At 45.2% G+C, this 24,537-nt stretch overlaps 3 protein-coding genes across 12 annotated transcripts in view; 2 read left to right on the top strand and 1 right to left on the bottom strand.

The window, feature by feature from the left end:
* DDX42 (DEAD-box helicase 42) overlaps positions 1 to 12,307 on the top strand; it is a 37,998-nt gene extending 25,691 nt beyond the window's left edge. For all 6 annotated transcript variants that reach the window (XM_070561633.1, XM_070561634.1, XM_008518302.2 and 3 more), the window contains 11 exons: positions 776 to 895; positions 1,757 to 1,933; positions 2,531 to 2,659; positions 3,303 to 3,402; positions 3,994 to 4,041; positions 4,557 to 4,654; positions 5,566 to 5,842; positions 6,581 to 6,807; positions 8,525 to 8,635; positions 9,882 to 9,983; positions 10,706 to 12,307. In XM_070561633.1, coding sequence (XP_070417734.1) covers positions 776 to 895; positions 1,757 to 1,933; positions 2,531 to 2,659; positions 3,303 to 3,402; positions 3,994 to 4,041; positions 4,557 to 4,654; positions 5,566 to 5,842; positions 6,581 to 6,807; positions 8,525 to 8,635; positions 9,882 to 9,983; positions 10,706 to 11,398 — 2,082 coding nt within the window. In that variant the 3' untranslated portion in view covers positions 11,399 to 12,307. The remainder of the gene's footprint in view (positions 1 to 775; positions 896 to 1,756; positions 1,934 to 2,530; positions 2,660 to 3,302; positions 3,403 to 3,993; positions 4,042 to 4,556; positions 4,655 to 5,565; positions 5,843 to 6,580; positions 6,808 to 8,524; positions 8,636 to 9,881; positions 9,984 to 10,705) is intronic.
* A 131-nt stretch (positions 12,308 to 12,438) lies between these two features.
* FTSJ3 (FtsJ RNA 2'-O-methyltransferase 3) lies at positions 12,439 to 20,233 on the bottom strand. Of its 2 annotated transcripts, none has more exons than XM_008518297.2 (21): positions 19,885 to 20,233; positions 19,667 to 19,759; positions 19,383 to 19,488; positions 19,055 to 19,101; positions 18,851 to 18,930; positions 18,086 to 18,185; positions 17,794 to 17,988; positions 17,602 to 17,717; positions 17,380 to 17,484; positions 17,194 to 17,294; positions 16,877 to 16,957; positions 16,635 to 16,784; positions 16,362 to 16,497; positions 14,758 to 14,936; positions 14,490 to 14,613; positions 14,151 to 14,410; positions 13,784 to 13,872; positions 13,594 to 13,693; positions 13,300 to 13,483; positions 13,123 to 13,217; positions 12,439 to 13,041 (listed from the first exon to the last, which is right to left on the bottom strand). In XM_008518297.2, the coding sequence occupies exons 2-21, from the start codon at positions 19,731 to 19,733 to the stop codon at positions 12,843 to 12,845; spliced, it is 2,514 nt and encodes an 837-aa protein (XP_008516519.2). In that variant the 5' UTR covers positions 19,734 to 19,759; positions 19,885 to 20,233; the 3' UTR covers positions 12,439 to 12,842. The 2 variants fall into 2 exon arrangements, with proteins under 2 accessions (XP_008516519.2, XP_070417739.1); XM_070561638.1 differs by having other exon boundaries at positions 19,943 to 20,230.
* A 22-nt stretch (positions 20,234 to 20,255) lies between these two features.
* PSMC5 (proteasome 26S subunit, ATPase 5) lies at positions 20,256 to 24,535 on the top strand. 4 transcript variants are annotated; one of them, XM_008518300.2, is made up of 13 exons: positions 20,265 to 20,348; positions 20,670 to 20,734; positions 20,906 to 20,977; positions 22,029 to 22,098; positions 22,424 to 22,521; positions 22,688 to 22,744; positions 22,823 to 23,053; positions 23,340 to 23,466; positions 23,570 to 23,760; positions 23,856 to 23,954; positions 24,035 to 24,145; positions 24,238 to 24,324; positions 24,431 to 24,535. In XM_008518300.2, the coding sequence occupies exons 3-13, from the start codon at positions 20,906 to 20,908 to the stop codon at positions 24,482 to 24,484; spliced, it is 1,197 nt and encodes a 398-aa protein (XP_008516522.1). In that variant the 5' UTR covers positions 20,265 to 20,348; positions 20,670 to 20,734; the 3' UTR covers positions 24,485 to 24,535. The 4 variants fall into 4 exon arrangements, with proteins under 4 accessions (XP_008516521.1, XP_008516522.1, XP_070417766.1 ...); XM_008518299.2 differs by lacking the exon at positions 20,670 to 20,734 and having other exon boundaries at positions 20,256 to 20,348; XM_070561665.1 differs by lacking the exon at positions 20,670 to 20,734 and having other exon boundaries at positions 20,294 to 20,410.
* Positions 24,536 to 24,537: the final 2 nt, after the last annotated feature.

The following is a 24,537-nucleotide window of genomic DNA, read 5'->3' as shown; positions in this document are numbered from 1 at the left end:
ACCAGTTGCTATATGATGTTTGAACTTCTGTTTTCCAAGGGGGGGTGTGTGTGTGTGTGTGTGTGTGTACACACGCACTTGTCTGTTTTCCAAGATGTCCGTCGTCCCGTTGTCCATCCCCCCCACCCTTAAGTGAAATCTTGATTAGAAATATCCACATCACTGGATAACATTGAAAGGTTACCTCTGTTAGAGTCAACATGGAGGTTATAAGCCCCATTCTTCTCTGAGTACAGTTCCAACAGTGCTTGACAGTTGCAGAACCATCACTAAGTAGGACATTAATTCTTCAGGCATAACTGAAAATGGAGATGATAGATAAATCTTTGTAATCAGTGGATATAGACATATCTTTATGGAGCTCATTTGCATTCTTCATTTTATCATGAGAGTAAATTTTATTTTTTTCTACCATCTGGTTAATAGTTATGCAAAATGGCAAAAAAAGAACATTAATGACTTTTTCCAATTCACTGTGCAATTTCTTTTTCTTATGAGAAAACTAATTTTGACTTGAGATTTCTAGGCTCTTAGTTGTTTTAAATCATATCACAATTATCTCAGGAATATTTATCATGGAGTTTTTTGTGTGAGGTTTTAGACTCATTATTATTTGAGTTTTACGTCTTCAAACAGTTTGTGCTTTTGGCTACAGACTTATGTTTTCACTTCTTCACACTCAAGCTAAATGCTAGATTTAGGTAAATATTGTTGAAGTTCCAGTGCTGTTTATTTTGAAATACAAGTCATTCCTGAGAGTTGTCTTTATTTCTAGGTCTCTGGTGCTGCACCTCCTAGACCAGGAAGTAGTTTTGCTCATTTTGGGTTTGATGAACAACTTATGCACCAGATTCGGAAATCTGAGTACACACAGCCCACTCCAATACAGTGCCAGGTAAGTAAAACGTAATGAAAGAAAAATGAAGTAGAATGATATTCAGTGGCTATATTTATTTTACAAACAAGTCAAAGCAGTAAAACAGTGTTTAGTGCAGAACTGTATTGACATGAATGAATGTCCAAATAGTTCCTCTGTGGCTTAATCTTCAACTTTTGCTTTAATTAAGGGGGGGAAAAAGACATACGTGAAATCCAAGAGTATTTTTGAAATCTTTAAAAATTAAAGAGCAAAAGTGATTTACCATTCTAAGAAGTTGCTAAAGGACTGGGAAATGTTCTTTTGTTTCTGATAAATGTCTTGAAAATATGATTTGAAGAACATAGTTTGTTAGGCCTAAACTTAAGAAAAAAGATTTCTTTGTGGACAATTGTGGCATTGTCAGTGACTAGGATTCCTTTGTCCATAACCTGAAAATTCTCATTTATAACTGAAAGTAATAGCTTATATTTCCCATTTAGGTATGTAATTTATTCATTTCTACATAGAAAATGAAAATTTTCTATATATGGATGAGATAGTCTATATCTTCTCAAGGGGACAAAATTTTTAGCAACCAACTTACATTGTAAATTGCAATTTTTCATTTTTATATTTCAAACAAAATGGAATCCTTCATATTTTGCAAATGGTGGCTGATCTACTTGAGGAGAATGATAGTATTATTTCTTACAAATCAAGAAGTTTATGGGAATGCCAAATATGTTTCATTATTCCCTAGCCACTAGACATAGCCCAAGGTATTTTTGTTCCATTGGAAATGAATGTCATTAATAGCCTTTTACCCTTTCCCAGGATTTTCTTTAGTCCTTCTTTAAAATTGAAAGTTTAAAGTAGACGTACTTTTTCTCTCGCTAGGGTGTGCCCGTGGCATTAAGTGGTAGAGACATGATTGGTATTGCCAAAACAGGCAGTGGAAAAACTGCAGCCTTCATCTGGCCCATGTTGATTCATATTATGGACCAGAAGGAATTGGAACCAGGTGATGGACCGATTGCAGTGATTGTGTGTCCTACAAGGGAGCTTTGCCAGCAGGTATGTACTTTGTGTAGAGTATCCCCTTCCAAATGTGCACTAGCAAGGGACTCGCCAGTGAAGTGGGTAGAATTTCCAGAAAACTTTTCTTTTTAAATTGTGGTGAAATACACATAAAATTTACCATCTTAACCATTTTTAAGCATATAATGCAGTGGCGTTAAGTATTATTCACATTGTTTGCCCAGGAAAGTTTGGAAAATATTATATGTTTTCTATCTAACCAAATATACACTTGTCCCTAAAAACTGCTGTTTTAAGAGGAAAAAATATGATATGGGAATTGCTTGTATTGTAAGCTCCCAGTGTTTTCCCCTGGGCTAATTCATTTTGCTTAGTTGAAAGGCAATGTCAGGGTCAAGAAGAGAAGTGGAAAAAATAATCAAGACAAGATTTTAGATGGCCTTTTGAGATGTGATAGTGGTACTCTATTCATTTACTTTATTAATGAAATTGTGATTTTTAAAGGATTTTCTGACTTTTGATTTTCTATGACATCACATTCTGTGTGTTTTTCAAAACTCCCTTTTGGGTTGTGACAGAGGTATTGTTAGTGTCACAGTTTGTTAATATGTTATTATGTCAACAACTTTGTAGATCCATGCAGAATGTAAGCGGTTTGGGAAAGCATATAATCTTCGATCAGTGGCTGTGTATGGAGGAGGTAGCATGTGGGAGCAGGCCAAGGCCCTTCAGGAAGGGGCAGAAATTGTTGTGTGTACTCCCGTAAGTATGTCTTGCTTGGGTTTAGATGGTTTTTTAGCCTCTCTTGGTCTGGAAAAAACAGTTAGTTATTAGAGGGAATTCCCCCTTAAATGTGGTTAATTATTAGAGGGAGATCTCCCTAAAATATGGTAAAGCAGTGTTGAGAATACTTTGCTGAATAATGGCCTGTGGCTTTCATTTAATATTGGTTGACTAAAATAGCAGTCCAATAAGATTTTCTGACATATAAATATCTACAAATTCCCCTCTATTTCAAATAGTTTTTCTTATGCTTTCTTAGGAAGTGGATCCGTGGTTACTGAGAGCATAAAGAATTAGAAAGATATTCAGAACATGGTCAGAATTGCCTAGAAGAATGTAGTCTAAACATTAAAACCCATCAATAAGGCTTTAAATTAGGTCATTTCAGAATCCTCACAAAAATAGTTCTGGCCATTTTCCTACAATTAATGTAAAGGAAGAATCTAATTGAGTTTTCAAAATTTGTACTCTCTTGGGCTCTGTGGTGCATAAAGTCTGAGGCTGTCAGACCAGTGTCTGTTATAGTCTAAGTTGGGGGTATTAGCACTTTTTCCAGGAGCACAACTCCAGAAAGTTCTTGTAAATGCCTTTAATTGTACTTTTCATTTTCTGGATCTCATAGGGTCGACTGATTGATCATGTGAAGAAGAAAGCTACCAATCTCCAAAGAGTCTCTTACCTTGTGTTTGATGAAGCAGATCGAATGTTTGACATGGGATTTGGTATGCTGTGAATACACTTTCTTCTGTCTCTGTCCTCATGATATTAGTTTTTTCCATGTCTTTCTTGAGGTGTTTTTTTCTGCATGAGAGAAGCTAAAAATACTCCTGGATAGGGTTTGACTATAGAAATATAGGTAAGACTTAACTATTTTTAGGAGTTTTCTCAGGAAAAGTGTGTTAGCCTTGATTGGGTAGAGCACATGTGAAAGTGCCTTTGTATATAGGGGAAATATTTTCTCTATGCTGTGTTTTTATTCTTAAGCCTTTGATTATGGAGGGCAAGGTCTATGTTCTTAGGTAGGTGGATGTCATATCATTCAGGTTCCTTTGCTTCCCTGTCCTCCTTGACTTAACCAGCTGTGTGAAAATTCTAAATAACTATTTTTATTGATTGGAACACCACTGGGCCCAGCCCAGCTGGTGGAGGATAGATGTTTCTGAGTTTCATACTGAATGATAGGTCTAGGAGTTTCAAAATTTCCTTAATTCTTATAACCCTCTCATATGAAGATTTTTGCTAAAACGACTTTTTCCAGACATCCCAAACTATAGTACAGAGTTATAATAACTTTACTCTTCTGCTTCTTCCAGAGTACCAGGTGCGCTCCATAGCAAGTCATGTGCGTCCTGACAGACAGAGTACGTATGAATTCAGCAGTTTTATTAAGCCACCTTTGTACTTGGAATAAACACCTATTTATTTTATAAGCACTCATAGTTAACGACAGCATAAATGAGATGTATGTACTGGTAAGAACCGTAAAGAGGGAGGTAATGGCAGTTTATCTGAGTTGGACAGGACTTTAGAGATCATCAGATATGATTCATTCATTTATAATTTATAGATGATAAAACCAAGGCTGAGAATTAAAAGACTTCTCCCAATTTATACAGGCTTTTATCAGTGGGTAGAGGCAATGCACAGTGCCGATCTGCTGATTTGAAGTCAAGAGTCTTTTACTGAACTATGCTGACAGCCCCTCTCTTAACTAAAAATGTATAAAAGTAGAATAAGGGTAAATCTTTTTTCTTTAGTGAATCAATTTTTCAATTTAAAGTTCAATTGGATTTATTTAAACAATAATTTTGAATGTCAGTAGGAAACTTAGTGGGTATTTGGAAAGGAAATGATACTTTTTTACTTTACCTTTTAGCTCTCTTATTCAGTGCAACTTTTCGGAAAAAGATTGAAAAACTGGCCAGAGACATCCTGATTGACCCTATTCGTGTGGTGCAGGGAGATATTGGAGAGGTAACCCTAAGCAGGGCTGGATGGGACCCCAACAGGTTATTAGTCATATTGTGGAGACATGGAATTAATTTCTCATTACTGAGAGGAAAAAAATGTTATTGTATATCTAGGGATAAGGCAACATGTTTCAGATTTGTTTTAAAAAACACAAGAGGACAGAGGAAACAATATTGGCAAAATGTTGATAATTATTGAAGCTGGATGATGGCTACATGGGAGTTGATTATGTCCATTTCACTTTTTTTTAATATTTAAAATTTTTCCATAATAAAAAGTTAAAAAAGAAAAACTCTTTTGGGAAAAAAAAGGCAAGCTTTGCCTGGAAGACTACTGATCAGTTGGGATGGAACTGACATTTTAAATGATTGTGGGAGGAGGCCTGCACAGCATGGAGTAGGGTGACTTGAAAGGCATGGTGAAATGAGTTAAGGTTTTTTTCCTTACCTGTACATATGCCCTAGGTGGAAAATTTCTCTAAATTGTGATTTGGAATTCGTTGCTTGCCATGTTTATTATTAAAGTTCTATGCAGTTAGCATTTTGACATTGCCTGCTTTTCATTTTTGTGTGCCTTCTATGTGCATATATGAATTGTATGAGGAACAGTGAGTAGGAAGGACAGAAAAGGAACTTACTTTATGAGGAATCATCTGATAGGTATAAAGTATTACGAAGTATTGGGGCTTCCAAATTATTTAGGTCTGTGTACACATCTGGGGAGATGGAGAGCCCAGTGATTTGAGAAAGGGCATGAATTTTGAGCTGCACTTGACTTACTGAAGGAATGACCAGGGAAAAGAGGGATTGTTCAAGGTTCTTCTAGATGCAGATAGAAAATGTGATGTCTGGTCCTTGTTCCGGTGTACTGTGGCACAAATGTCACAGTCATTTGTTTCATTTCATCCTTTTCAGGCAAATGAAGATGTGACACAGATTGTTGAGATTCTCCATTCCGGGCCTAGTAAATGGAACTGGCTTACCCGGCGTCTGGTGGAATTTACCTCTTCAGGGAGTGTTCTCCTGTTTGTTACTAAAAAAGCCAATGCTGAAGAGCTAGCCAATAACCTTAAGCAGGAGGGTCATAATCTTGGGCTGCTCCATGGGGACATGGATCAGAGCGAAAGAAACAAGGTCATTTCAGACTTTAAGAAAAAGGACATCCCAGTCTTGGTGGCCACTGATGTTGCAGGTAGAGTATGAATTTCCCAAATAACCTTAGGTTCCTACATTGTAAGATTGCCTTGTTTTTCTATATAAGTCCTCTGATACTTGAACAGGCTGATCCAAGGCACTCTGCTGGCCTGGTGGGCCATGCCCAGCATAGTGATCACATCTTGGAGCTCCAGGTACCACTTCTCCCTTAATGGTTCTCTTTGAAAAAAACAATCTCTGCACTTGGAAGACACTTGAGAGAAAAAAACTGTTGAGGCGTTACATTATAGTCTGTGCCCTTGTTGTGTGTCTGAATATAATAGATATCTTACATTGATTATTTAGTTGGACATACTTCACTCAAGATCAGAAAATTTTTTGAAGTATAATTTTTGGCTTTGTTCTGCCGAGTTTTAATAGTTACCCTTAAAAACTGATATTTTTCTCCCAGAAATGGGATAATTTCTCAGCTTCAAGGCACATTTGATGCTGGTTTTAATTTTTTTATATATTCCTGATGCAAGAGAGAGGCTATGGCAGGTTATTGATAGCAGAAGATATATATCCCTTACACTAACTAGATGGCCCAGCATCGTAGAATCTATGATAGTGGTATTTGTTCTAGAAGGGTAACTTACATCCCTGTATTTCAGCTCACCAAACCATGCACTTTGCCTAGGTAAGAGAAATGTGGGTTCTTAGAAAGTTAGCATTTTGCGTTACTTTGGTCTTTTGACTCCTGATGAAGAATAAAGGAATTTATTTTTTATTTCAGCCCGTGGTCTGGACATTCCTTCAATTAAGACTGTCATTAACTATGATGTGGCACGAGACATTGATACCCATACTCATAGGATTGGCCGCACAGGACGAGCGGGTGAGAAAGGCGTGGCCTATACCTTGCTGACCCCCAAGGACAGCAATTTTGCTGGTGACCTTGTCCGGAACTTGGAAGGAGCCAATCAACATGTTTCTAAGGAACTCCTAGACCTGGCAATGCAGGTGAGGGGCTGGGCACACTTCAGATTTCTCTGGTTTGTAAAACTAAGTGAAGGGGGCCAGCCCCATGGCTGAGTGGTTAAGTTTGCGCGCTCTGCCTCGGCGGCCCAGGGTTTCACCAGTTCGAATCCTCAGCGCCCACATGGCTCCGCTCATCAGGCCGTGCTGAGGTGGCAACCCACATGCCACAACTAGAAGGACCCACAACTAAAATACACAACTATGTACCAGGGGACTTTGGGAAAAAAAGGAAAAATAAAATCTTAAAAAAAAAAAAACAACTAAGTGAAAAAAATTAAACAAGCCTGAGGCAGATAACATAGAAACATGACAAGAAAGGGGAGGAGTGGCAGCACTTATGAGGTACAGATTGTATTATAGGACATTAAAATTCATCTAATCTATTTTCTCATCCTCTCCTTTCAGCAACATCTGTGTTGAAAAACTATTTCTTTCTTTGTGCTAAAATCTGTCCTTCTGAAATTTCTATCTATTTGTCCCTTAGCACACTTGTGAGTAAATTTAATCTCAGAGTTGGCCACTATTCTCCTTACTGCCCTTCCCCAAAACAGTCTTCTCTTTTAGGGGCTCAAAATGCATGAAGTCTTAAAAACGATGTATTTAACTATTCGTCATAGACTTAGATCTCAGACCTTTGACACAGTGATTACCAATCCAAAACTGATGAGTGAGGCATCCTACCGAATTTGATCTTAAGTTGTCTTACTACATGCAGTCCCCAAATTATAAATGGGTTTAGGATACACATTCTGATAGTAGAGACTTACGTGTTTTTCAAATTCATAGGCCAGCCCACAAAACTGTTTTAATGCAGTTGTAGTGTGGTACTGCCCATCCTTCGGATCCTGGGAGTAAAGGACCTGCATTGCAGGAGAGAGAATAATGGTTCTTCCTTTTCCTGGGTAGGAGAGCCAATCTTAAACTCAGTTTTTGAACAAGATACATTTTGTCTTTGGCATTTTTTATGTCTCTTTTTGTGCCTCAGTTTCCTATTCTCTCAGACTGTGATGAGCTTCCCTGATCAGCACCTTTCTCAAGCCTGTCCTACTCTCAAATACCTTACTTTGTTAGTGTGTGATTGCCAGATAAAGCTCTAGTCTCCCCCAGAGACATTTGCATTCTGAAGAGAATGTGAATAAATGTGATGAGTAGTATTGTAGCAGTGATGAAGTTCAGTGAAAACTTAGGCTTTATGGGTAAGTAGAATTTTCAGTTACATGCCTATCAGTCCTGGACATCTACCCCTAGAGTCAGTTAAACCTCACTTCACACAGCCTTTTTCCTTCACTTCTGAATCCACCAATTCTTTAAAAGCTCCAAATTTTTATGTCCAGTGGTGTGTATAGATTGAGAAAATAGAAGATAAATTCATTTTCCTCAAGGAAGTTAGAAGTGGCCAGAGTAACTGCTCTACGTTTGAAGCTTATTTAATCACTTTCCTCTCTGGAAGCCCTGAAGGAAGGAGCGTAAAGGAAGCCTTCCATAAGGATCTAAGCCTCCTGACAAATTTGGTGGATTAAACTACTAAAAAGAAGCTCATCTGTGGTTCTTGTGAACAGCTCTTCCCTTGCCATAAATACGTTGGCTAAAGATGAAGCAAAAGGTTCTTTCCTCCCACGTAGTGTCTTTTTTGATCTTATACTCTTCCTCTGGCTGCCTCTTCCTCCCTTGGCTTAACCTTGACTTGTGTTCAATGCAGAATGCCTGGTTTCGGAAATCCCGTTTCAAAGGAGGGAAAGGCAAAAAGCTAAACATTGGCGGAGGAGGCCTAGGCTACAGGGAGCGGCCTGGCCTAGGCTCTGAGAACACGGTGAGTCGAGACTACGGTAGTGCCCTTAGGGCTGGTCTTGAGTCCTGTATGACTTTAGGATTATTCTTGTCTACCTAAGAAAGGCTCAGTGAGTTCAGAACCCTGTCTAGAAGGGAACTTGTGTTTAATCTGATTTGAATCAATACAATGGCTGGTTCTTAATGTTACCATTTTCTGTTGAAGAAGCACCTATGTGTACTTGGCTGACTAGGCATGCTCAGGAAGTCAGTCTAGATTAGCAATAGTTCTCAAGTGGTGGTCCCTTGACCAGCAGCAAATGTAAACTCATGCTCCACCCAGACCTAGTGAATGAGAAACTGGAGGTGGGGGCCCAGCAGTGTGTTTTTACAAGCCCTCTATCACTGGCGTAGAGCCTGCTGCCGGGAAGACATTGCCATAGGGTCGCTCTGTAAACTGTAGCTATGTCTTGTAACTAAACTCAGGAATGATTCCTAGAATCTGGGAAATTGCATCAGAGAAAGACAAGAGCTAGCTTTTCTCACAGACAAGGTAACAAAAGCTCCCCCTGACTGGCTTTCTTAACTGCCCGTTTCTTGTCACTTTGCTTCCTAAGCCAAGGAAGAAAGCTGCCAGCCTACATTTCTGGAGCATTTTAGTTAACTTGATGTCTTTGATAAATAAATAATCTGTTCCCACATGACAGTAATGATGATGATGGTGGTGATGCAGATGATGCAGATAGCTATCGCTAACATTGAGCACTTAATGGGTGGCAGGGCTGTTCCAAGCCATCTTGCAATATTCCAAGCAGTTTTCACTTAGTCTTCACAACCACTCAGTGAGAGTAAGTAACAGATAATAAAACTGAGGCACCCAAGGTTATATGCTGGTAAGTGTTGAAGCTGAGGTTCACACTCTTAAGGGTCTGGATTCAGAGCCTGAAGAGTCATGCGTGTGCTCTACTGCCTTGTGGCCTTTTCATCTTTAACATAATTTTTATGTTTATGTGCATAAATAATAACACATGATTAGCTTTGGGCATAATCTGACCTCATTGCTGATTTTTAGGGTTAATTCCTAGAAATAGGATTACTGGGTTGAAAGGCATAAGCACTTTTAAATGATTCAACATTACTGCACCTTTTATCACAAAACATAAGTAACTTTCTAAAAATATCCCATTGCCATTGTAGCTCCCATGTCATTTTTCAGTATATTAACGCCCAGTCTGTGGCAGTGGGCTTTCTTACCTATTCTTCCATCCTAATGGATGTTTATTTTTTAGGACCGAGGAAATAACAACAATGTAATGAGCAATTACGAAGCCTACAAGCCCTCCACAGGAGCCATGGGAGATCGGCTGACGGCAATGAAAGCAGCTTTCCAGGTCTGAAATTAAGCATTTAGCTAAAAGCTTTCAACAGTAACTCCTGGGCAGTGATGAGGGGCCTGGTCTTCCTGAAATGGTAGCTGGGCTTGTGGGCTCAATGCTGGATTTAGGGTCTTTTCACTGCTTTCCATTTTGAATATAAATTTAAGTGTAGCTTACCTAGAAATGCCAGGTGTAGAGGATAGAGAAACCCCTCTTTGCTGGTTATCTACTTCAGTCACACCCAGAGCCCAGGACCATTGTACTACAGCAGGATTTGTACTGCAGCAGGATTTGTAGTGCAGCAGGATTGGTGTTCCCTCCCAGCCTCGACAGCCTACAGTGTTGCCCACCTCCAAGGCTACTGTAATCTGGTTGAGAGCAACTGCCCTTTTTTGGCTAAGTCAGGTTTGTAATAGTATCTTGTGTGAACTCTGAACCTATCTTTCCTCTGCATCTACCCCTCCAGTGAGCTACCTGGCATCCAGTTAACTAGATGGGCCTTAATTTACACATTTTATCTGTCTCCAGACTGATGTTTCAGTTAAGTCCCAAGATTTAAGTCTTTTTCATTAATAGAAGAACACAGAAACCATAGGATTGTGGGGCCATCAGGAGGCTAAAGTCAAAGTGCCAAGATAGCATAGAGTTTCTGTATACTTTATCATTGCCAAGGTTATATATTCAAGTTTCTTGAACTTAACTATCTTACCTACTCCTATTGTCTCTTTCTCTTTTAGTCACAGTACAAGAGTCACTTTGTTGCTGCTAGCTTAAGCAACCAGAAGGCTGGAAGCTCTGCTGCTGGGGCAAGTGGATGGACTAGTGCAGGGAGCTTGAATTCTGTTCCAACAAATTCAGCCCAACAGGGCCATAACAGTCCTGACAGCCCCATTGTCAGTGCCGCCAAGGGCATCCCAGGCTTTGGCAATACTGGGAACCTCAGCAGTGCCCCAGTGACCTACCCTTCTACTGGAGTCCAGGGAGTCAACAACACAGCTTCAGGGAATAACAGCCGAGAAGGGATTGGGGGTGGCAATGGGAAAAGAGAGAGATATACTGAGAACCGGGGTGGCAGCCGTCACAGTCATGGAGAGAGTGGCAATCGGCATGGCGATAGCCCACGTCATGGAGATGGTGGTCGCCATGGAGATGGATACCGCTACCCAGAAAGCGGCAGCCGTCACGCTGATGGCCATCGTCATGGGGAAAACAGGCATGGAGGAGGTGGAGGCCGACATGGGGAGAGCCGAGCTGCAAATGATGGTCGGAATGGTGAGAGCAGGAAAGAAGGTTGTAACCGTGAGAGCAAGATGGACCCCAAAGTGGACAGCAGCAAGATGGACAAGATGGACAGCAAGACAGATAAGACAGCTGATGGTTTCGCTGTCCCTGAGCCACCCAAGCGCAAGAAAAGTCGGTGGGACAGTTAGAGGGTACGTGCTGAAGTGTGAAGTTGATTGTCTTTAATTTTATTTTTAGAAAGATTTTTGGTAACTAGGTGTCTCAGGGCTGGGTTGGGGCCCAAGGTGGAAGGACCCCCTGCCCTTAGTGGATGGCTGGAGCTTTGGAGACATTACCCCTTCTTCTCGATCATTTTTCGGATGTTTTCTTGGGAAGCTGCTCTGGTTCTTGGGAGTGGTGAGAGCTGGGAAGCTTCTCTTGTTTGGCTCTGGGTGAGTTGTCATGAGGTCAGTTGAGGATACCTTGGAAGAAAGGGCCTTGTAGGGCACAGAACTCACTCTAGGTTTCTATTATATGTAGTGTGTATTTTTTACTAAAATGTCATCTTATAAACATCTACAAATAAAATTTTTCTTAGCTTGTGGCCAGGCAGTCCCCTTTTTAGGAGCTGGCTTCTGCAAACCCAGTCCATTGAGGTGTTAGGTATGTTTGGGAAGCACTTTGGTGCTTCCAAACATTTGCAGAGAAGGGAGGTGTCTGATTCTAAGTGGGAGCTGATGCCCAGGTTCCCCAGCCAGGTTTGTATCCAAGCCCTGAGATAGGAAGCAGCAGCCTGCCAGAGCCAGAGCTGCTATGATTGAAGGGGAAAAGATGATCCTGGAAACAGGATGGTTCCAGGTCTGAAGTGTTGCTAAATTTAAAATTATAAAACAAAAACCCAGCAACAGCTTTTAAAGTGTCTTCTATTTCATTGTGTTTTTTTAACTTGCTACAATGGTAGAAAAAATCTTTTGCTGAAATGATTTTGATGATTTTTGTTCTATCTTGTTTATAAAAGGAAAAGAAATATACATACTTCGAATTTTGTGACTTTGTGAAGGTTTCTTTAAGATGTGCATTCCTTTCTGCTTGCTCTAGTAAATGTTTTACTACTGGGACCTGTGGATTGTTTGTTATTTCTACTTCACAATGAGTCAGTACATGTTAAATATGATTTAGAACACTGCAGCACATGGGCGACACCCCAATGTTTTTTGAGTACCACTTATGGGAACTGTCGGAAAAGACATCTATCATCGTGGTTTTATTCACGACAGTGGAAGAGAATGGGGGAAGACTTGAGAGTTCCACTTGTCCAGGAATAGACTCTAAGAAATGCCACCCCAACACTGAATTTCCCCTTAGGACTTTTCATCCAGTACCCCACATTCTTCACAGAAGGGTTGTGGGTCTGTTACAGCACCACCAGGACATTTCAGCAATGCTTTAGCAAGAGACCTCTCCTTTAAGCCAGGAGGATGTGCTCACCACTCAGGATCAACATGAGAGTTCTAGGCACCCCACCTCACTGTCTTTTCAGACAACTGTGATGCAAGGAAATGTAGGGCTGATACCACGGAGGCTGGAGTAAGCGGCACTGAATCACTCCTCCTCGTCCTTACACTGTCTTCTCAGAGGCCCTAGTGGTTCTGCTCACTTGCGCCTGTGTTTTTGCTTCTGCTTCTGCTCTTTCCGTTGCTGTGCTCTTTGGTCCTTCTTCATCCTTGAATCCACCACTTTGAAATGACCTCTGACTCCAGCTGGCCGGCGCACTTTTCGGCCCACACCTTTTTTGGCTACAACATAGGTGACTTGGCGTTTCTCCTTGCCAAGCCCAGCCTTCTTGTAGAGACTGTAAATAGAAGAAACAGGTTAGAGGCTTTCTGCCACTCTTCAACCCCACATACTTTTGTGGGTGACCTCCCTCCCTTACCTTCGAAGCTGTGCCACTTTCTCTCGTTCCGAGATGTCCACCGTGTTCACCACAGCTTCTGCCTTCTTCTTGGTTTGCTCCAGCTTCTTCAGCATCTGTTTGGGAACCTCAGTCAGGCTGACCCCTTCCCCACCCTCGCGCCACTGATCCCTAATCTCAGGCAGCCCCACTTCTTACCCTCCGTTTCTTTCTGGCCTTGGCCTCAGCCACTTTCTTGATGGGACGTGCATTGATTTCCCGCCAGCGTTTCCGGTAACGCTCCACCTCCTTCTTGTCAATAGGCAATTGCCGTATCCTGTGCTGCTTTTCCTCCTGCACAAACCACTCTGGAAGCTCCCCCTCATCCTCATTAAACGCATACCTAGGTGGAGAGGACATCAGCCCCAATGACTATTCCAGGCTTTCTAAAGAAGAAATCACTGACCACCCACCCACCCTGGAACACTTCTCATGATTTTCTGGCCCCCTTACCGATTAAAGGAGTTATCTATGAGGTCTCTCTTGGCTTTTTTGGAAGAGGCAATAATAGCACCTAAAGCAAGGCCTTCAGGGTCCAGTATCCGATGTTTCACTAGAGAGAGAAGGAGAAAAGTCAAAGCTCAATTCCCAACACTGAAACTTCCATTGTTTCTTCCCATTCCACTAGGTACAGAGCTCTCACCTGGGTCCTCTATAGGCACTATCTCAAACCCATCATCATCTTGTGACTCAGGCCTACGGCTTCGCTTCTTACTGCGGTGTGGTTTCCAACTGTGGAAGAGGGGAGGACTGTGCATGGGTTTCTCCATTCCCCACACCACTCAGACCCATGCCCGCCTCACCACAACCCTGGTTCCTATTTAAAACTGCTTGGGGAACTTCCAGAAATCCTCTCACCCAGGCTATCTTGCAGACCACTTAGATCAGAATCATGAGTAGTTTTAAAGCTCTCCATCTACAGCCAAGGTTGAAAACTCGCAACTTAGAAAGAAATGGTTAGAACTATTGCTTCCTTTTCATCCCTTCTCCCATCAGATGCAACCACTCACCTCTCTTCATCCTCACTGCTACTGCTGTCACTGTCTGAGCTGCCATCTCTTTTTTCTTCTCCAGGGCCAGTGGCAGCCTCTGTCCCTGAAGGAGCCTCTGCCCCCTTAGCAGCCTCATCCCGGCACTGGGGAGGTTTTCTCTCAGTCTTCAAACTGGAAGGTGATGGTGGCTGTCCCTTCCGGCGGCTCTCGTACAACAGCTGGGCTTGACTGATCTCTAGGGCCTCATCAGCATCATCCTCAATTCCACTGAAGCCATCCTGTGACAGGGGGAGTCTTCAGCCACCCTTCTCCCAGGGAATGCCACTTCCCTGTCTGTCTGGGCCTCCAGCCTCTTACCTTTGAGAACCACAGGTTGGCCTGTTCTTCCTGCAGGACTGCCTTTTCCTCCAGTGGCACCAGCAGTGGATTCTCTTCTTCCTCCTCTTCTTTTTCATCATCTTCTACTTTAGCAAATTGTACACTGTAAACCCAAGGAACATGGTTGGAAGGTCAGTGCCGTGGAGGACTTGCTCTCCCTACTCCCTCTGGCAATACCTGCCACCTTCTCTGCTTCAGAACTCGAGCTGAGAGTGTCAGCATTCCCTCCTGCACACACCCCCCTTACCGCTTTTGGTCCCTTAGCCTCTGAGGTCTTCCAACTCCTGCTAGCTCCTCTGGATCCAGGTCACTATCCAGAGAGGCACTGTCATCCTCAACATCTGATACATAGATGTCATCTCTTGGCAGATCTGTCAGAAACGTGTCTGCAGCGCTCATATCCCCTGCTGTTACCTTCTCTAACAACTGAGATTTGACAGAGAAACAAGTCAGAGGTACTTAAAGAAACATAGGCTTTTTGTTCTTTGTCTATTAACTTAGTTTATCCTCAGCAAGTAGGAAATACACTGTGACAAATACGTTATCTCTTTTTACAGGCAGGGAAGTAATGGGTCTAAGTATTTAAAACATCCCATTCTAGGCTGGGTCACTGATCTATCCCATTCAGCTGTCTCGTCTTCAGTGGGAGCAGAAATAGGTTTACAGGAAAGGATCCTACGGCCTATAAAATGTCATAACTTAAAATGTTCTTAATAAAACGTTGGGGGGCCGGCCGGTGGCACAGCGGTGAAGCATGCACATTCCGCTTTGGTGGCCTAGGGTTCGCTGGTTCAGATCCTGGGTGTGGACGTGTCACTGCTTGGCATGCCATGCTGTGGTAAGGCATCCCACATATAAAGTGGAGGAAGATGGGCATGGATGTTAGCTCAGGGCCAGTCTTCCTCAGCAAAAAGAGGCAGATTGGCAGTAGTTAGCTCAGGGCTAATCTTCCTCAAGAAAAAAAAAAAGTTGGTGTTTCTTAAAAAATTAGAAGACACCTCATCAGCTTCTGAGAATACAAGCTACAAATTTGTTTCCACTGAATAAAGGCGCCCAGGCGACATACACCTAACAGGGAGAATAGTTTCACTTATAAACCAATCATGAGCCTCAAAAATCTTATTTTCCTCATGGCAAAGATAGCTACTATTTCTTGAGTGTTTATCACATACCAGGGATTACACCTAACCATTTTTTTTTCCCTCCCAAAAACCCTTGTAGGTAGGTTCTATTATTCTTTTATACAGACAAGGAATGGATAAGTGGTAGTCTGCTCCAGGACTACCCTGCTCCACTGCCTCTCCTGTACAAGATGACCTGGTTTTCCATTCCCACACAAGAGCAACAAGAGCTCATTTTGTTTGTGACGCTCCTTTTATCAGGAAAAGCAAGTTCTTCAGTATTTTGGCAGAAAGCACCATCCAGTAGGCTAGTGTAGCAAAGTGCTAACTTGACTGCAGTGAGCAGAAGAATGCTGTTCCCCTCTCAGGGAAACCCTCCATCACTCATGCTAGTGACCCAGGTACCCTGGCTGTGTCTTCTATAACCTAAGCTTCTTGCAAAGAGTACCTCTTGAATATAATCTAGTTCTACAAGAATAAGTCTATGTTTAGTCATAAATCTTCCTAGTTACATCATCACAGGCATATGTTCCTTCCAGGCCTTTGAGACACGAGGCTCTTGTTTTTTCCTCAACAGTCTCCCCTCATCAAGTCATTTTACAGGTGAGGACAACCATGAGCCAAGATCATTCAGCACACTTAAAAAAAAAAAGACATCGAGTGCCCCACCCACCCCCGCCAAATACCCATACAGATCCTCCTATCTCCGCCTGCCCCAGTCCCGCGTCACCTGGTGACCCCGAATGGTGCGTAGGGAGAACATGCCAGTCTCCCCCTCATCTGCGATGGAAACCCCAGGCAGATCCATCTTCAGCTCCACACGTTCCCGTTGCTTTCTCTGCTCACGCAGCAGCTTCTTCTTCTTCCTGAGGGAATGAGTTGAGGGATTAAACCTACCCACCTCTGAAGATTCCCTATCCATGCCTTCATTCTCTTCCCCCATCTTCGCACACTGAGGAACTCTGTAGTGGGGTTCCCCAAGCTCCTCCCCTGCTCCCCTCACCTCTTTAATTCTGCCACCTCCTGGGCCTTCATCTCTGCCAGGGTTCGGTTCAGTTGTTCCTCCTCCTCCTCCTCCTTAGAGGGCTGCCTCACGGTCCTGGCTGTTGACTCCTCTTCATTACCTTCTTCCTCTTCCTCTCCTGAGCTGAGGCTGACAAAACAGTCCAAGGAATCTGGTTATTTCCCCAGATGCTTCCCCTCAACACCTAGCCAACACCTACCTTGGTTTAGTTCTCTTCTCACCTGATGTCCAGTGCCTTTGCTTGCTCTTTCAGCTTCTTGGCCACATATCGCCGAAGCTTCGTTCTCCAGTTCAGTAGGGACCTGACCCAGAAATACCATTACTGACCTTACAGCCTCCCTTTGTCCCTGCCCCTTCCTCTGTTTTAGGTCCACACTCCAAATTTCACTCTTGAGCCACATAAATCCTAGGGCTCAGGCCTCCATCCCAAACCTCTAACACAGCGGCATCCTGTTCCCAGAGATCCAACATTATGGCCTTGAAAGGCCTTTCCCTGCCTTTAGGGCTCTTAGCACCTACACTCGCTCCCACCACATACCTAAGCTCCTTGCGCCCCAGCACTTTGATGTCCTGACAGCACACCCGTATGTCCTCAGTGGTAGCTGGATGCTGTGCCAACTCTTCATCATCTAGCGAGATCTGTTTGGGAGCAGAGAAAGGAGTCAGGAGAGATTCTCAGGCCATGTTTCTGGGACTCTTACACCCCTCAAGTTTGAGGACTTACCTCACTGGCTTTGGAGAGGAAGTCAACAGGGTTAGCAGCTCGGAGGAAGTCAGTGACTGAGGTACGGTGATAGAGAGTGAGGTCGCCCTCGGCATAGCCCTCAGCCTTAGGGAGGAAGATAAAGAAGGTTGAGCAGTCCCTTCTGGGGTGTCTATACAACCCACCAGGCCCAGCCTCCCCATAGTTCTAGGACCTGAGGGTGGCCCCATTCTCCAAACACACCTTTGGCTTCTTCTTAGTAACCAGCTCAGTAACAGTCTTTGTCTGAACTTCAACCTCCTTAAAGGCAAATTTGGGGTCAAAGAATTTACTGTCAACCTTGTCAGGAGCCAGGAATCCTAAGATGATAGAACATATGAGAAAGTGTGCTTTGATAACTGAGAGATGAAGTAAAGAGAAAGAAGTGATGCCCACCTTGGCAGACTACAAAGATCTCTGCAGATTCATGGCGGGAGGCTTGGGGCTTGGTGGCCTGGACACGGCGGAACAGCTGCTGGAAGATCCACAGTAGGGGCTGATAGTCACGGGAACGGAAAACCTTTGTGATGAAGCAGCCACCACGGGCCAGGAAATCACAAGCCAAACGCAGAGCCATCAATGTCAAATGGGCTATGGGAGAGAGAGAGTTAGCTGAGGACCTCTGCAGCCTGAGAAGTCATGCCCACCTCCGCCTCCACCCTTTTTCCACTCCCCTCACTCCCAGCACCTTGCGAGTAAGCATCATGGACCCAGCTAGCCCCAACGTTGGGGGCCCCATCATTGAGCACAACATCAACTTTCCAGGTCTTCAGCTCCTTCCTCAGGGCCTACAAAGAAAAAGGATAATGGCAAGAGAAACGCAGGAATGGCTATGAATGGAGTCCTTGGTACAGCCATGTGTCCACTCAGTCATTTGCTGAGTGCTCACCAGGGGCCAAATCCTGTGCCAAGCACAAAGGATACAATGATAAAAACAACATGTCTCTGTCTTCACAGAACTTACAGCCTACTAGTGAGCCCACTAGAAAGGACTTCACTGAAATCTCTGCACTTCTTCCAATTCCAAACACTTCATTCCTGACTAAATAAAGGCTGGAGTGGAGAGGCTGGCGCCGTGGCTGAGTGGTTAAGTTCGCGCGCTCCGCTTCAGCAACCCAGGGTTTTGCCACTTTGAATCCTGGGCGCGGACATGGCAGGGCTCATCAGGCCATGCTGAGGTGGCATCCCACACGCCACAACTAAAGGACCCACAACTAAAAATACACAACTATGTACCAGGGAGCTTTGGGACAAAAAGGAAAAATAAAATCTTAAAAAAAAAATTAAAAAAAGGCTGCCAGCGGACACTAGGCCTATCCCGGCCTTGTTAGAGGTCTTTTGTAGGCACTGCTCAAAGTATGGTAAAGAGAAAATCTTGCCTTCAGGGGATGTGGGGTGGGAAGAGGGATGGCTAGGCATGTTTACATAAGGGACAGGGAGAGATTCCTATTACCTGCCGACAGCGTTCTGTTGTGATGTCCTCCTGGAGTGTCACCACATTCGGAAGAGGCTTGATTGGAACCAGGTCCACTCCTGGAAGAAATCAGGTCAGACTATTTGAAAAGGCTGCTTCAAGCAGGGAGGAACGAAACGTAGAACAGTCAGTAGCTCACACTCCCACCACCTAAAACACCCAGGAGAGCCTCCTGTCACTCACCCACAATAAGGCTGGATACTGGCATAAACTTGGCAGCCACCTGCAGCCTATAAAAGAGAAATAACGATTGAAATACCCAGGACTGTTCCTTCCCCTCCCTTGGCAATGAAATCTCTCACCCCCAGTGTTAGGGGCCCATGACAAATGCACTGGCCATAGAATGTCACACGTACACGTTCCAAACCTTTCCTCTGCAGTCTATGTTCTGAAGAATAGAAAAATTTAAGGTTGGTATTACCACCCCTCCAACCTCTCCCCCAACTCAGACATTCAAGGCCGGAACCCAGAAAGCTGCCATCAATAGCGACAGGTGCCAGGTGTTACGTACCATCCCCCTGGCGCAGCACACAGGTCCAGCAAGGCTCGAGCTTTCTGCAGGAACTGAAAGCGGCGATTCAGCTGGATCAGCTTGAAAGCAGAGCGGGAACGGTAACCTGGGAGCCGCGACAAAATAATAAAGTCCGCGGAGCGCTCTGCCTACGGGATTTCTGCAGCCTCGCAACCCAACCCACCAACCCTTATGCCGAAGAGAAACTCAATACTCCGAAAGAGCGGTGGACCGGCCAGGACCGCTCGCTCGCTCGCTCGCAGACAGCGCGAACCGTGACTCACCGGTCTCCTTTGCCAAGTGATAGAATTTGTCCCGCCGACTCTTCCCGACTTTACCCTTCTTGCCCATGGTGGAACCGGGGAGTGTCACTCAATCTGGGGAGAAAGCAGGAATTGGAACGCCTCTTCCTGGAGCACTAGACTCTGCTTTCCGTTCCCCACCTGCCTTAGCAACCACACTCTGCGCCTTATCCCACACCACTCCACCACACACCACTCACCCCGACCCAGCGCGGTTTTCTCCCCTCGTTGGAGCGGCACATGTAACAGCAAACGTACTTCCGCTTCCGCTTGCGTCGCTTGCGTCCCAGACTCCAAATTTTCCGCCATTTTGAGTGTGGCCACACAAGTTCCTGTATAAATCCTTTGTTCCCACATCTTAAAAGCTGGAAACTGGGAAAAGGAGAGAAGACTACTTGGACTAAAACTGAGTTTCTAGAGAGTAACACTTAGGGGTTCTGTGCCCTTTTCATCATCTCCCAAAGCGCCTGGCCTCGCGGACCCCCTCCCATCATGTCCCATATTATCTGTTGTCGTCTCTCCACACACTCCGCCCCTTGACCCGGAACTTTTCTCCCGCGTCTTCGGGCCCCAGGCCCCTGCTTCTGCGCATGCGCACCAAGGAGGCTTGGATGCCGGCGGTCTCCGCGGAAGAGGGAAGATGGCGCTTGACGGACCAGAACAGGTATGGCGGCGGCGGCGGCCGGGCGGGGACCAGGGCTGGATGCGGAGCAGGCTGGATCCGAGGTGGGCAGCGGGCCGGGGCAGGAGGGTCGGATGGTTCCGGGGTGGGTGGACCAGTCCAGACTGGGCCCTGCCTGTGACCGGATCTGCTGTGTCAGCGCCGCCCCCAGCGGCTCAAGGCAGGGACGGGAGAGGAAGACACGGTGGAAGCGGAGTGAGAGGAGCGATGGGAGCGGGAACCGGGCCGTCCGCGAGTCGCAGGAAGCAGGGCACCCGTTCTTCCTCCTGGCTCCGCCTGTAGTAACACTTCGGGTTTGTACAGCGCTAGATTCGGTGCAAAGCGCTCCCGTGTGTGTCCTCTCCTGATCCTCCCGAAAGTCTTATGAGGTAGGCAGCATTCTCATTCTGCTTTTAGTTTGCTCATGGGGAAATGGAGGCTTCTGAAGAGATGGCATGAGGCATCAGAACCCAAATCTTAAACCTCCGAAGTCCAAGCTGGAAGTGGCTTTATCTCTTCGATGTTTAGCCTGTTGTGTAATAATTACGCTGTGTCTTCAGATGGAGCTGGAAGAGGGGAAGGCAGGCAGTGGACTCCGCCAGTATTATCTGTCCAAGATTGAAGAACTCCAGGTGAGGACAGACTGCAGAGATCCAGAGGGAGCTAGAAGGGGGATGGAGGATTGATGGAGCAGATTTCAACAAATCCGTATAATTCCACTGGGGGCGCAGTGGAAGAAGTAACGAGGCAATGATGTGAAGTATATGAAGTTAAGCCTCCTGTTCCCCTCAAATCCCACCCCTTTGAAGGTGATCAGTATTCACAGTTCGTTACACATCTTCAAGAGTCAAATTTTAACTGCAGAGGTACCCCTAGCCAAAGGCCATTCCTTTTGGAAGAAGCCTGAATGAGAGAGTTCCTTATAAAAAGACTCATAGATTCCTGAGATGAGATTTATTAGAGAAGGGTTGGAGCAGAGTGAGAGTGCGAGGGAAGACGGAGTTAAGGAGTCTGGACAATGTTGATTCTGTGCGACTGAATGAAAAGGGATTGGGCAGCCCAGTGCTCTAGCCTAAAGAGGGAGCAGGGACCATAGAAATAAGGGCAATGACTAACATAAATTGGATGGAGGAAAGCCATAAGGAAAACTTCTGAACTCCATTTAACACTGCAGGTGTTATACTTGGTTTATCCTGTTTGAAATGATGTGTGATTTTGTTTGTTCCTCACAGTAGTCCTGAAGAGAGGCAGGGTAGATCATGCTATACTTACTTGCAGTTCAGTAACACATCTAGACCTTTTAAATGGCTTTCTTTAGCTCTACCAAGCTGTTACTTGGCAGCAGCGGGACCAGAACTTAGGCTTCTGACTCAAAGATCTGCCCACTCTGCCATGTTACTGCCCTGCAGGAAACTAACTACCTGAGCCAGCTGTAACTTTCCTCCATTAGAGCTTGGGATTCCTGGACCAGTGATGGACAAGCAGCCTTTTGTGGTGGCTGCCCTAGGTTCCAGAGGGACTCTTGGAGGACAGAACAGGGTCATTAGGATCATATTGGAGAATCTGAAACAACGTGCAGGTGTCCTGTGCTCTTCCCTCACTCAGCTCGTACCAGCCTATGAGAATCTTGGCTAAGATCTTAACCTTCAACTGTTTTCTGCCCTTTGTTTCTGTCCTCCACAGCTGATTGTGAATGACAAGAGCCAAAATCTCCGGAGGCTGCAGGCACAGAGGAATGAGCTTAATGCAAAAGGTGAGGGCGGAAGGATGGGAAGGCTGCATGTGGTCAGTTTGTCTGAGGTCTGACTATTCAAATTTCCCTGAAGTGAGTCTTCACAGTGGTGCTTATTGTTTCCTCCCAGTCCAAGATGATGCTTTGCAGTTAGACAGCTGTTCACATGCACATCTTTCTCCTGAACACCACTGTAACCTCCTTAAAGACATGAATTTTGACTTTCTTTTTGTGGCCTTCCCTTCAAGACTTTAAAATGGGGCTTAGTTCATGCATATCAAATTGAGTCATTGGGGAAAGGAACACCAAAAAAGCTGGGTGACCACCATGTCTGTTTCGCATCTAGTTCGCTTGTTGCGGGAGGAGCTACAGCTGCTGCAGGAACAGGGCTCCTACGTCGGGGAAGTAGTCCGGGCCATGGATAAGAAGAAAGTGTTGGTTAAGGTAAAAGCAGCGTGACCCCAGGGACCAGCCCATTGCCCACTGCATTTCCATACTTTTGTGTGGAGGACACTGTCCTGTCGTGTTATTCTAGGACTCATGGGTCTTCCTGGGTGAAGTTGGTGATTTGGTGACTGTCAGGGAAGGTCACGAGCCCTTGTGTCTTTAGGTACATCCTGAGGGCAAGTTTGTTGTAGACGTGGACAAGAACATCGATATCAATGATGTGAGTGCAGCAAGGGAGGTGGGAGGTTGGGGTCGGCTCTCACCATGCCACTTCCTGAAACACTCTCCTCTTGCCCAGGTGACACCCAATTGCCGGGTGGCTCTAAGAAATGACAGCTACACTCTGCACAAGATCCTGCCCAACAAGGTAGACCCACTGGTTTCACTGATGATGGTGGAGAAGGTACCAGATTCAACTTATGAGATGATTGGCGGACTAGACAAGCAGATCAAGGAGATCAAAGAAGTGATCGAGCTGCCTGTTAAGCATCCTGAGCTCTTTGAAGCGCTGGGCATTGCGCAGCCCAAGGTAAGAAGCGGGCCTTTTGTGGGAGGCCTGTGCTGTGCTGTACACCTCCTGTCCCAGGCCAGACTGAGCACAGGAGTTGGGACAGACAACAGCCTTCTTAAGCCGACCCTCCCTGCTAAAGAGGGGCCAGGGGGTGAGATGTTGCCAGCACACTGAGGTGGTTCAGATATAAGCTCCAGAAAGGACTGTAACATACATGTTTTGTATCCCTAGCATCTAGCACAGAGCGAGCCCTCAGTAATGAGGGGGCCGGCTTTCTGCCCTCACTCCCGCTGTTTCTCTCTAGGGAGTGTTGCTCTATGGACCCCCAGGCACTGGGAAGACACTGTTGGCCCGGGCTGTGGCTCATCATACAGACTGTACCTTTATTCGTGTCTCTGGCTCTGAATTGGTACAGAAATTCATTGGGGAAGGTAAATCATGTGGCTAAAAATAGGAAAACCAAATGGAAATGAAGGGGTGGAGGTGAAGGTTGGAGCTCATCAGCTCCTTAATGCCAGCTTGGCCTCTGCACAGGGGCAAGAATGGTGAGGGAGCTGTTTGTCATGGCACGAGAACATGCTCCATCCATCATCTTCATGGACGAAATCGACTCCATTGGCTCCTCACGACTGGAGGGAGGTTCTGGAGGGGACAGTGAAGTGCAGCGCACAATGCTGGAGCTGCTCAACCAGCTGGATGGCTTTGAGGCCACCAAGAATATCAAGGTAAGGTGGCATCTTGGGGTGGGCTGAGGGAAGGCCCTGGGTGACATGCAGTCTGAGGAAGGGCCTAGCTGATGCCACCCCATTTCTCCACTCAGGTTATTATGGCGACTAATAGGATTGATATCCTGGATTCAGCGCTGCTTCGCCCAGGGCGCATCGACAGAAAAATTGAATTCCCACCCCCCAACGAGGAGGTTTGTGATAGGCAGTGCTGGAAGTGGCTCTGGCTATGGGGTAAGCTGTGGGGCTCAAACCTTCCCTCTCCCATTGCCAGGCCCGGCTGGACATTTTGAAGATCCATTCTCGGAAAATGAACCTGACTCGGGGGATCAACCTGAGAAAAATTGCTGAGCTCATGCCAGGAGCATCAGGGGCTGAAGTGAAGGTAACTGGAATGCCCAAGGGAAAGGGGGCAGAAGCAGGAAGTTTTGGGTTCAAGGGCACAGCAATAGTGCCTGCCTTCCTTTCCCTGCTCAGGGTGTGTGCACCGAAGCTGGCATGTATGCCCTGCGGGAACGGCGAGTCCATGTCACCCAGGAGGACTTTGAGATGGCAGTAGCCAAGGTAGAGTCCTCCATCTTTTCGCAAGCCTTTGCTCATGGTGGTTCTGGAGCAGTGGGGATAGGGCATATGTTCAGCCAATTTACAACTTAATGCTCCTTCTCTCCAGGTCATGCAGAAGGATAGTGAGAAAAACATGTCCATCAAGAAGCTTTGGAAGTGAGGTGGCTGTCCTTTGTGTGGATCCCTCAAATAAAGGTCTGCAGGACAAGTCCT

Source organism: Equus przewalskii, chromosome 10 (assembly GCF_037783145.1).
Source record: "Equus przewalskii isolate Varuska chromosome 10, EquPr2, whole genome shotgun sequence".
In the NCBI taxonomy this organism is placed as follows: domain Eukaryota; kingdom Metazoa; phylum Chordata; class Mammalia; order Perissodactyla; family Equidae; genus Equus; species Equus przewalskii.
The sequence above is the reverse complement of the archived record's forward strand: the minus strand, read 5'-3'. Positions and strand labels throughout refer to the sequence as shown.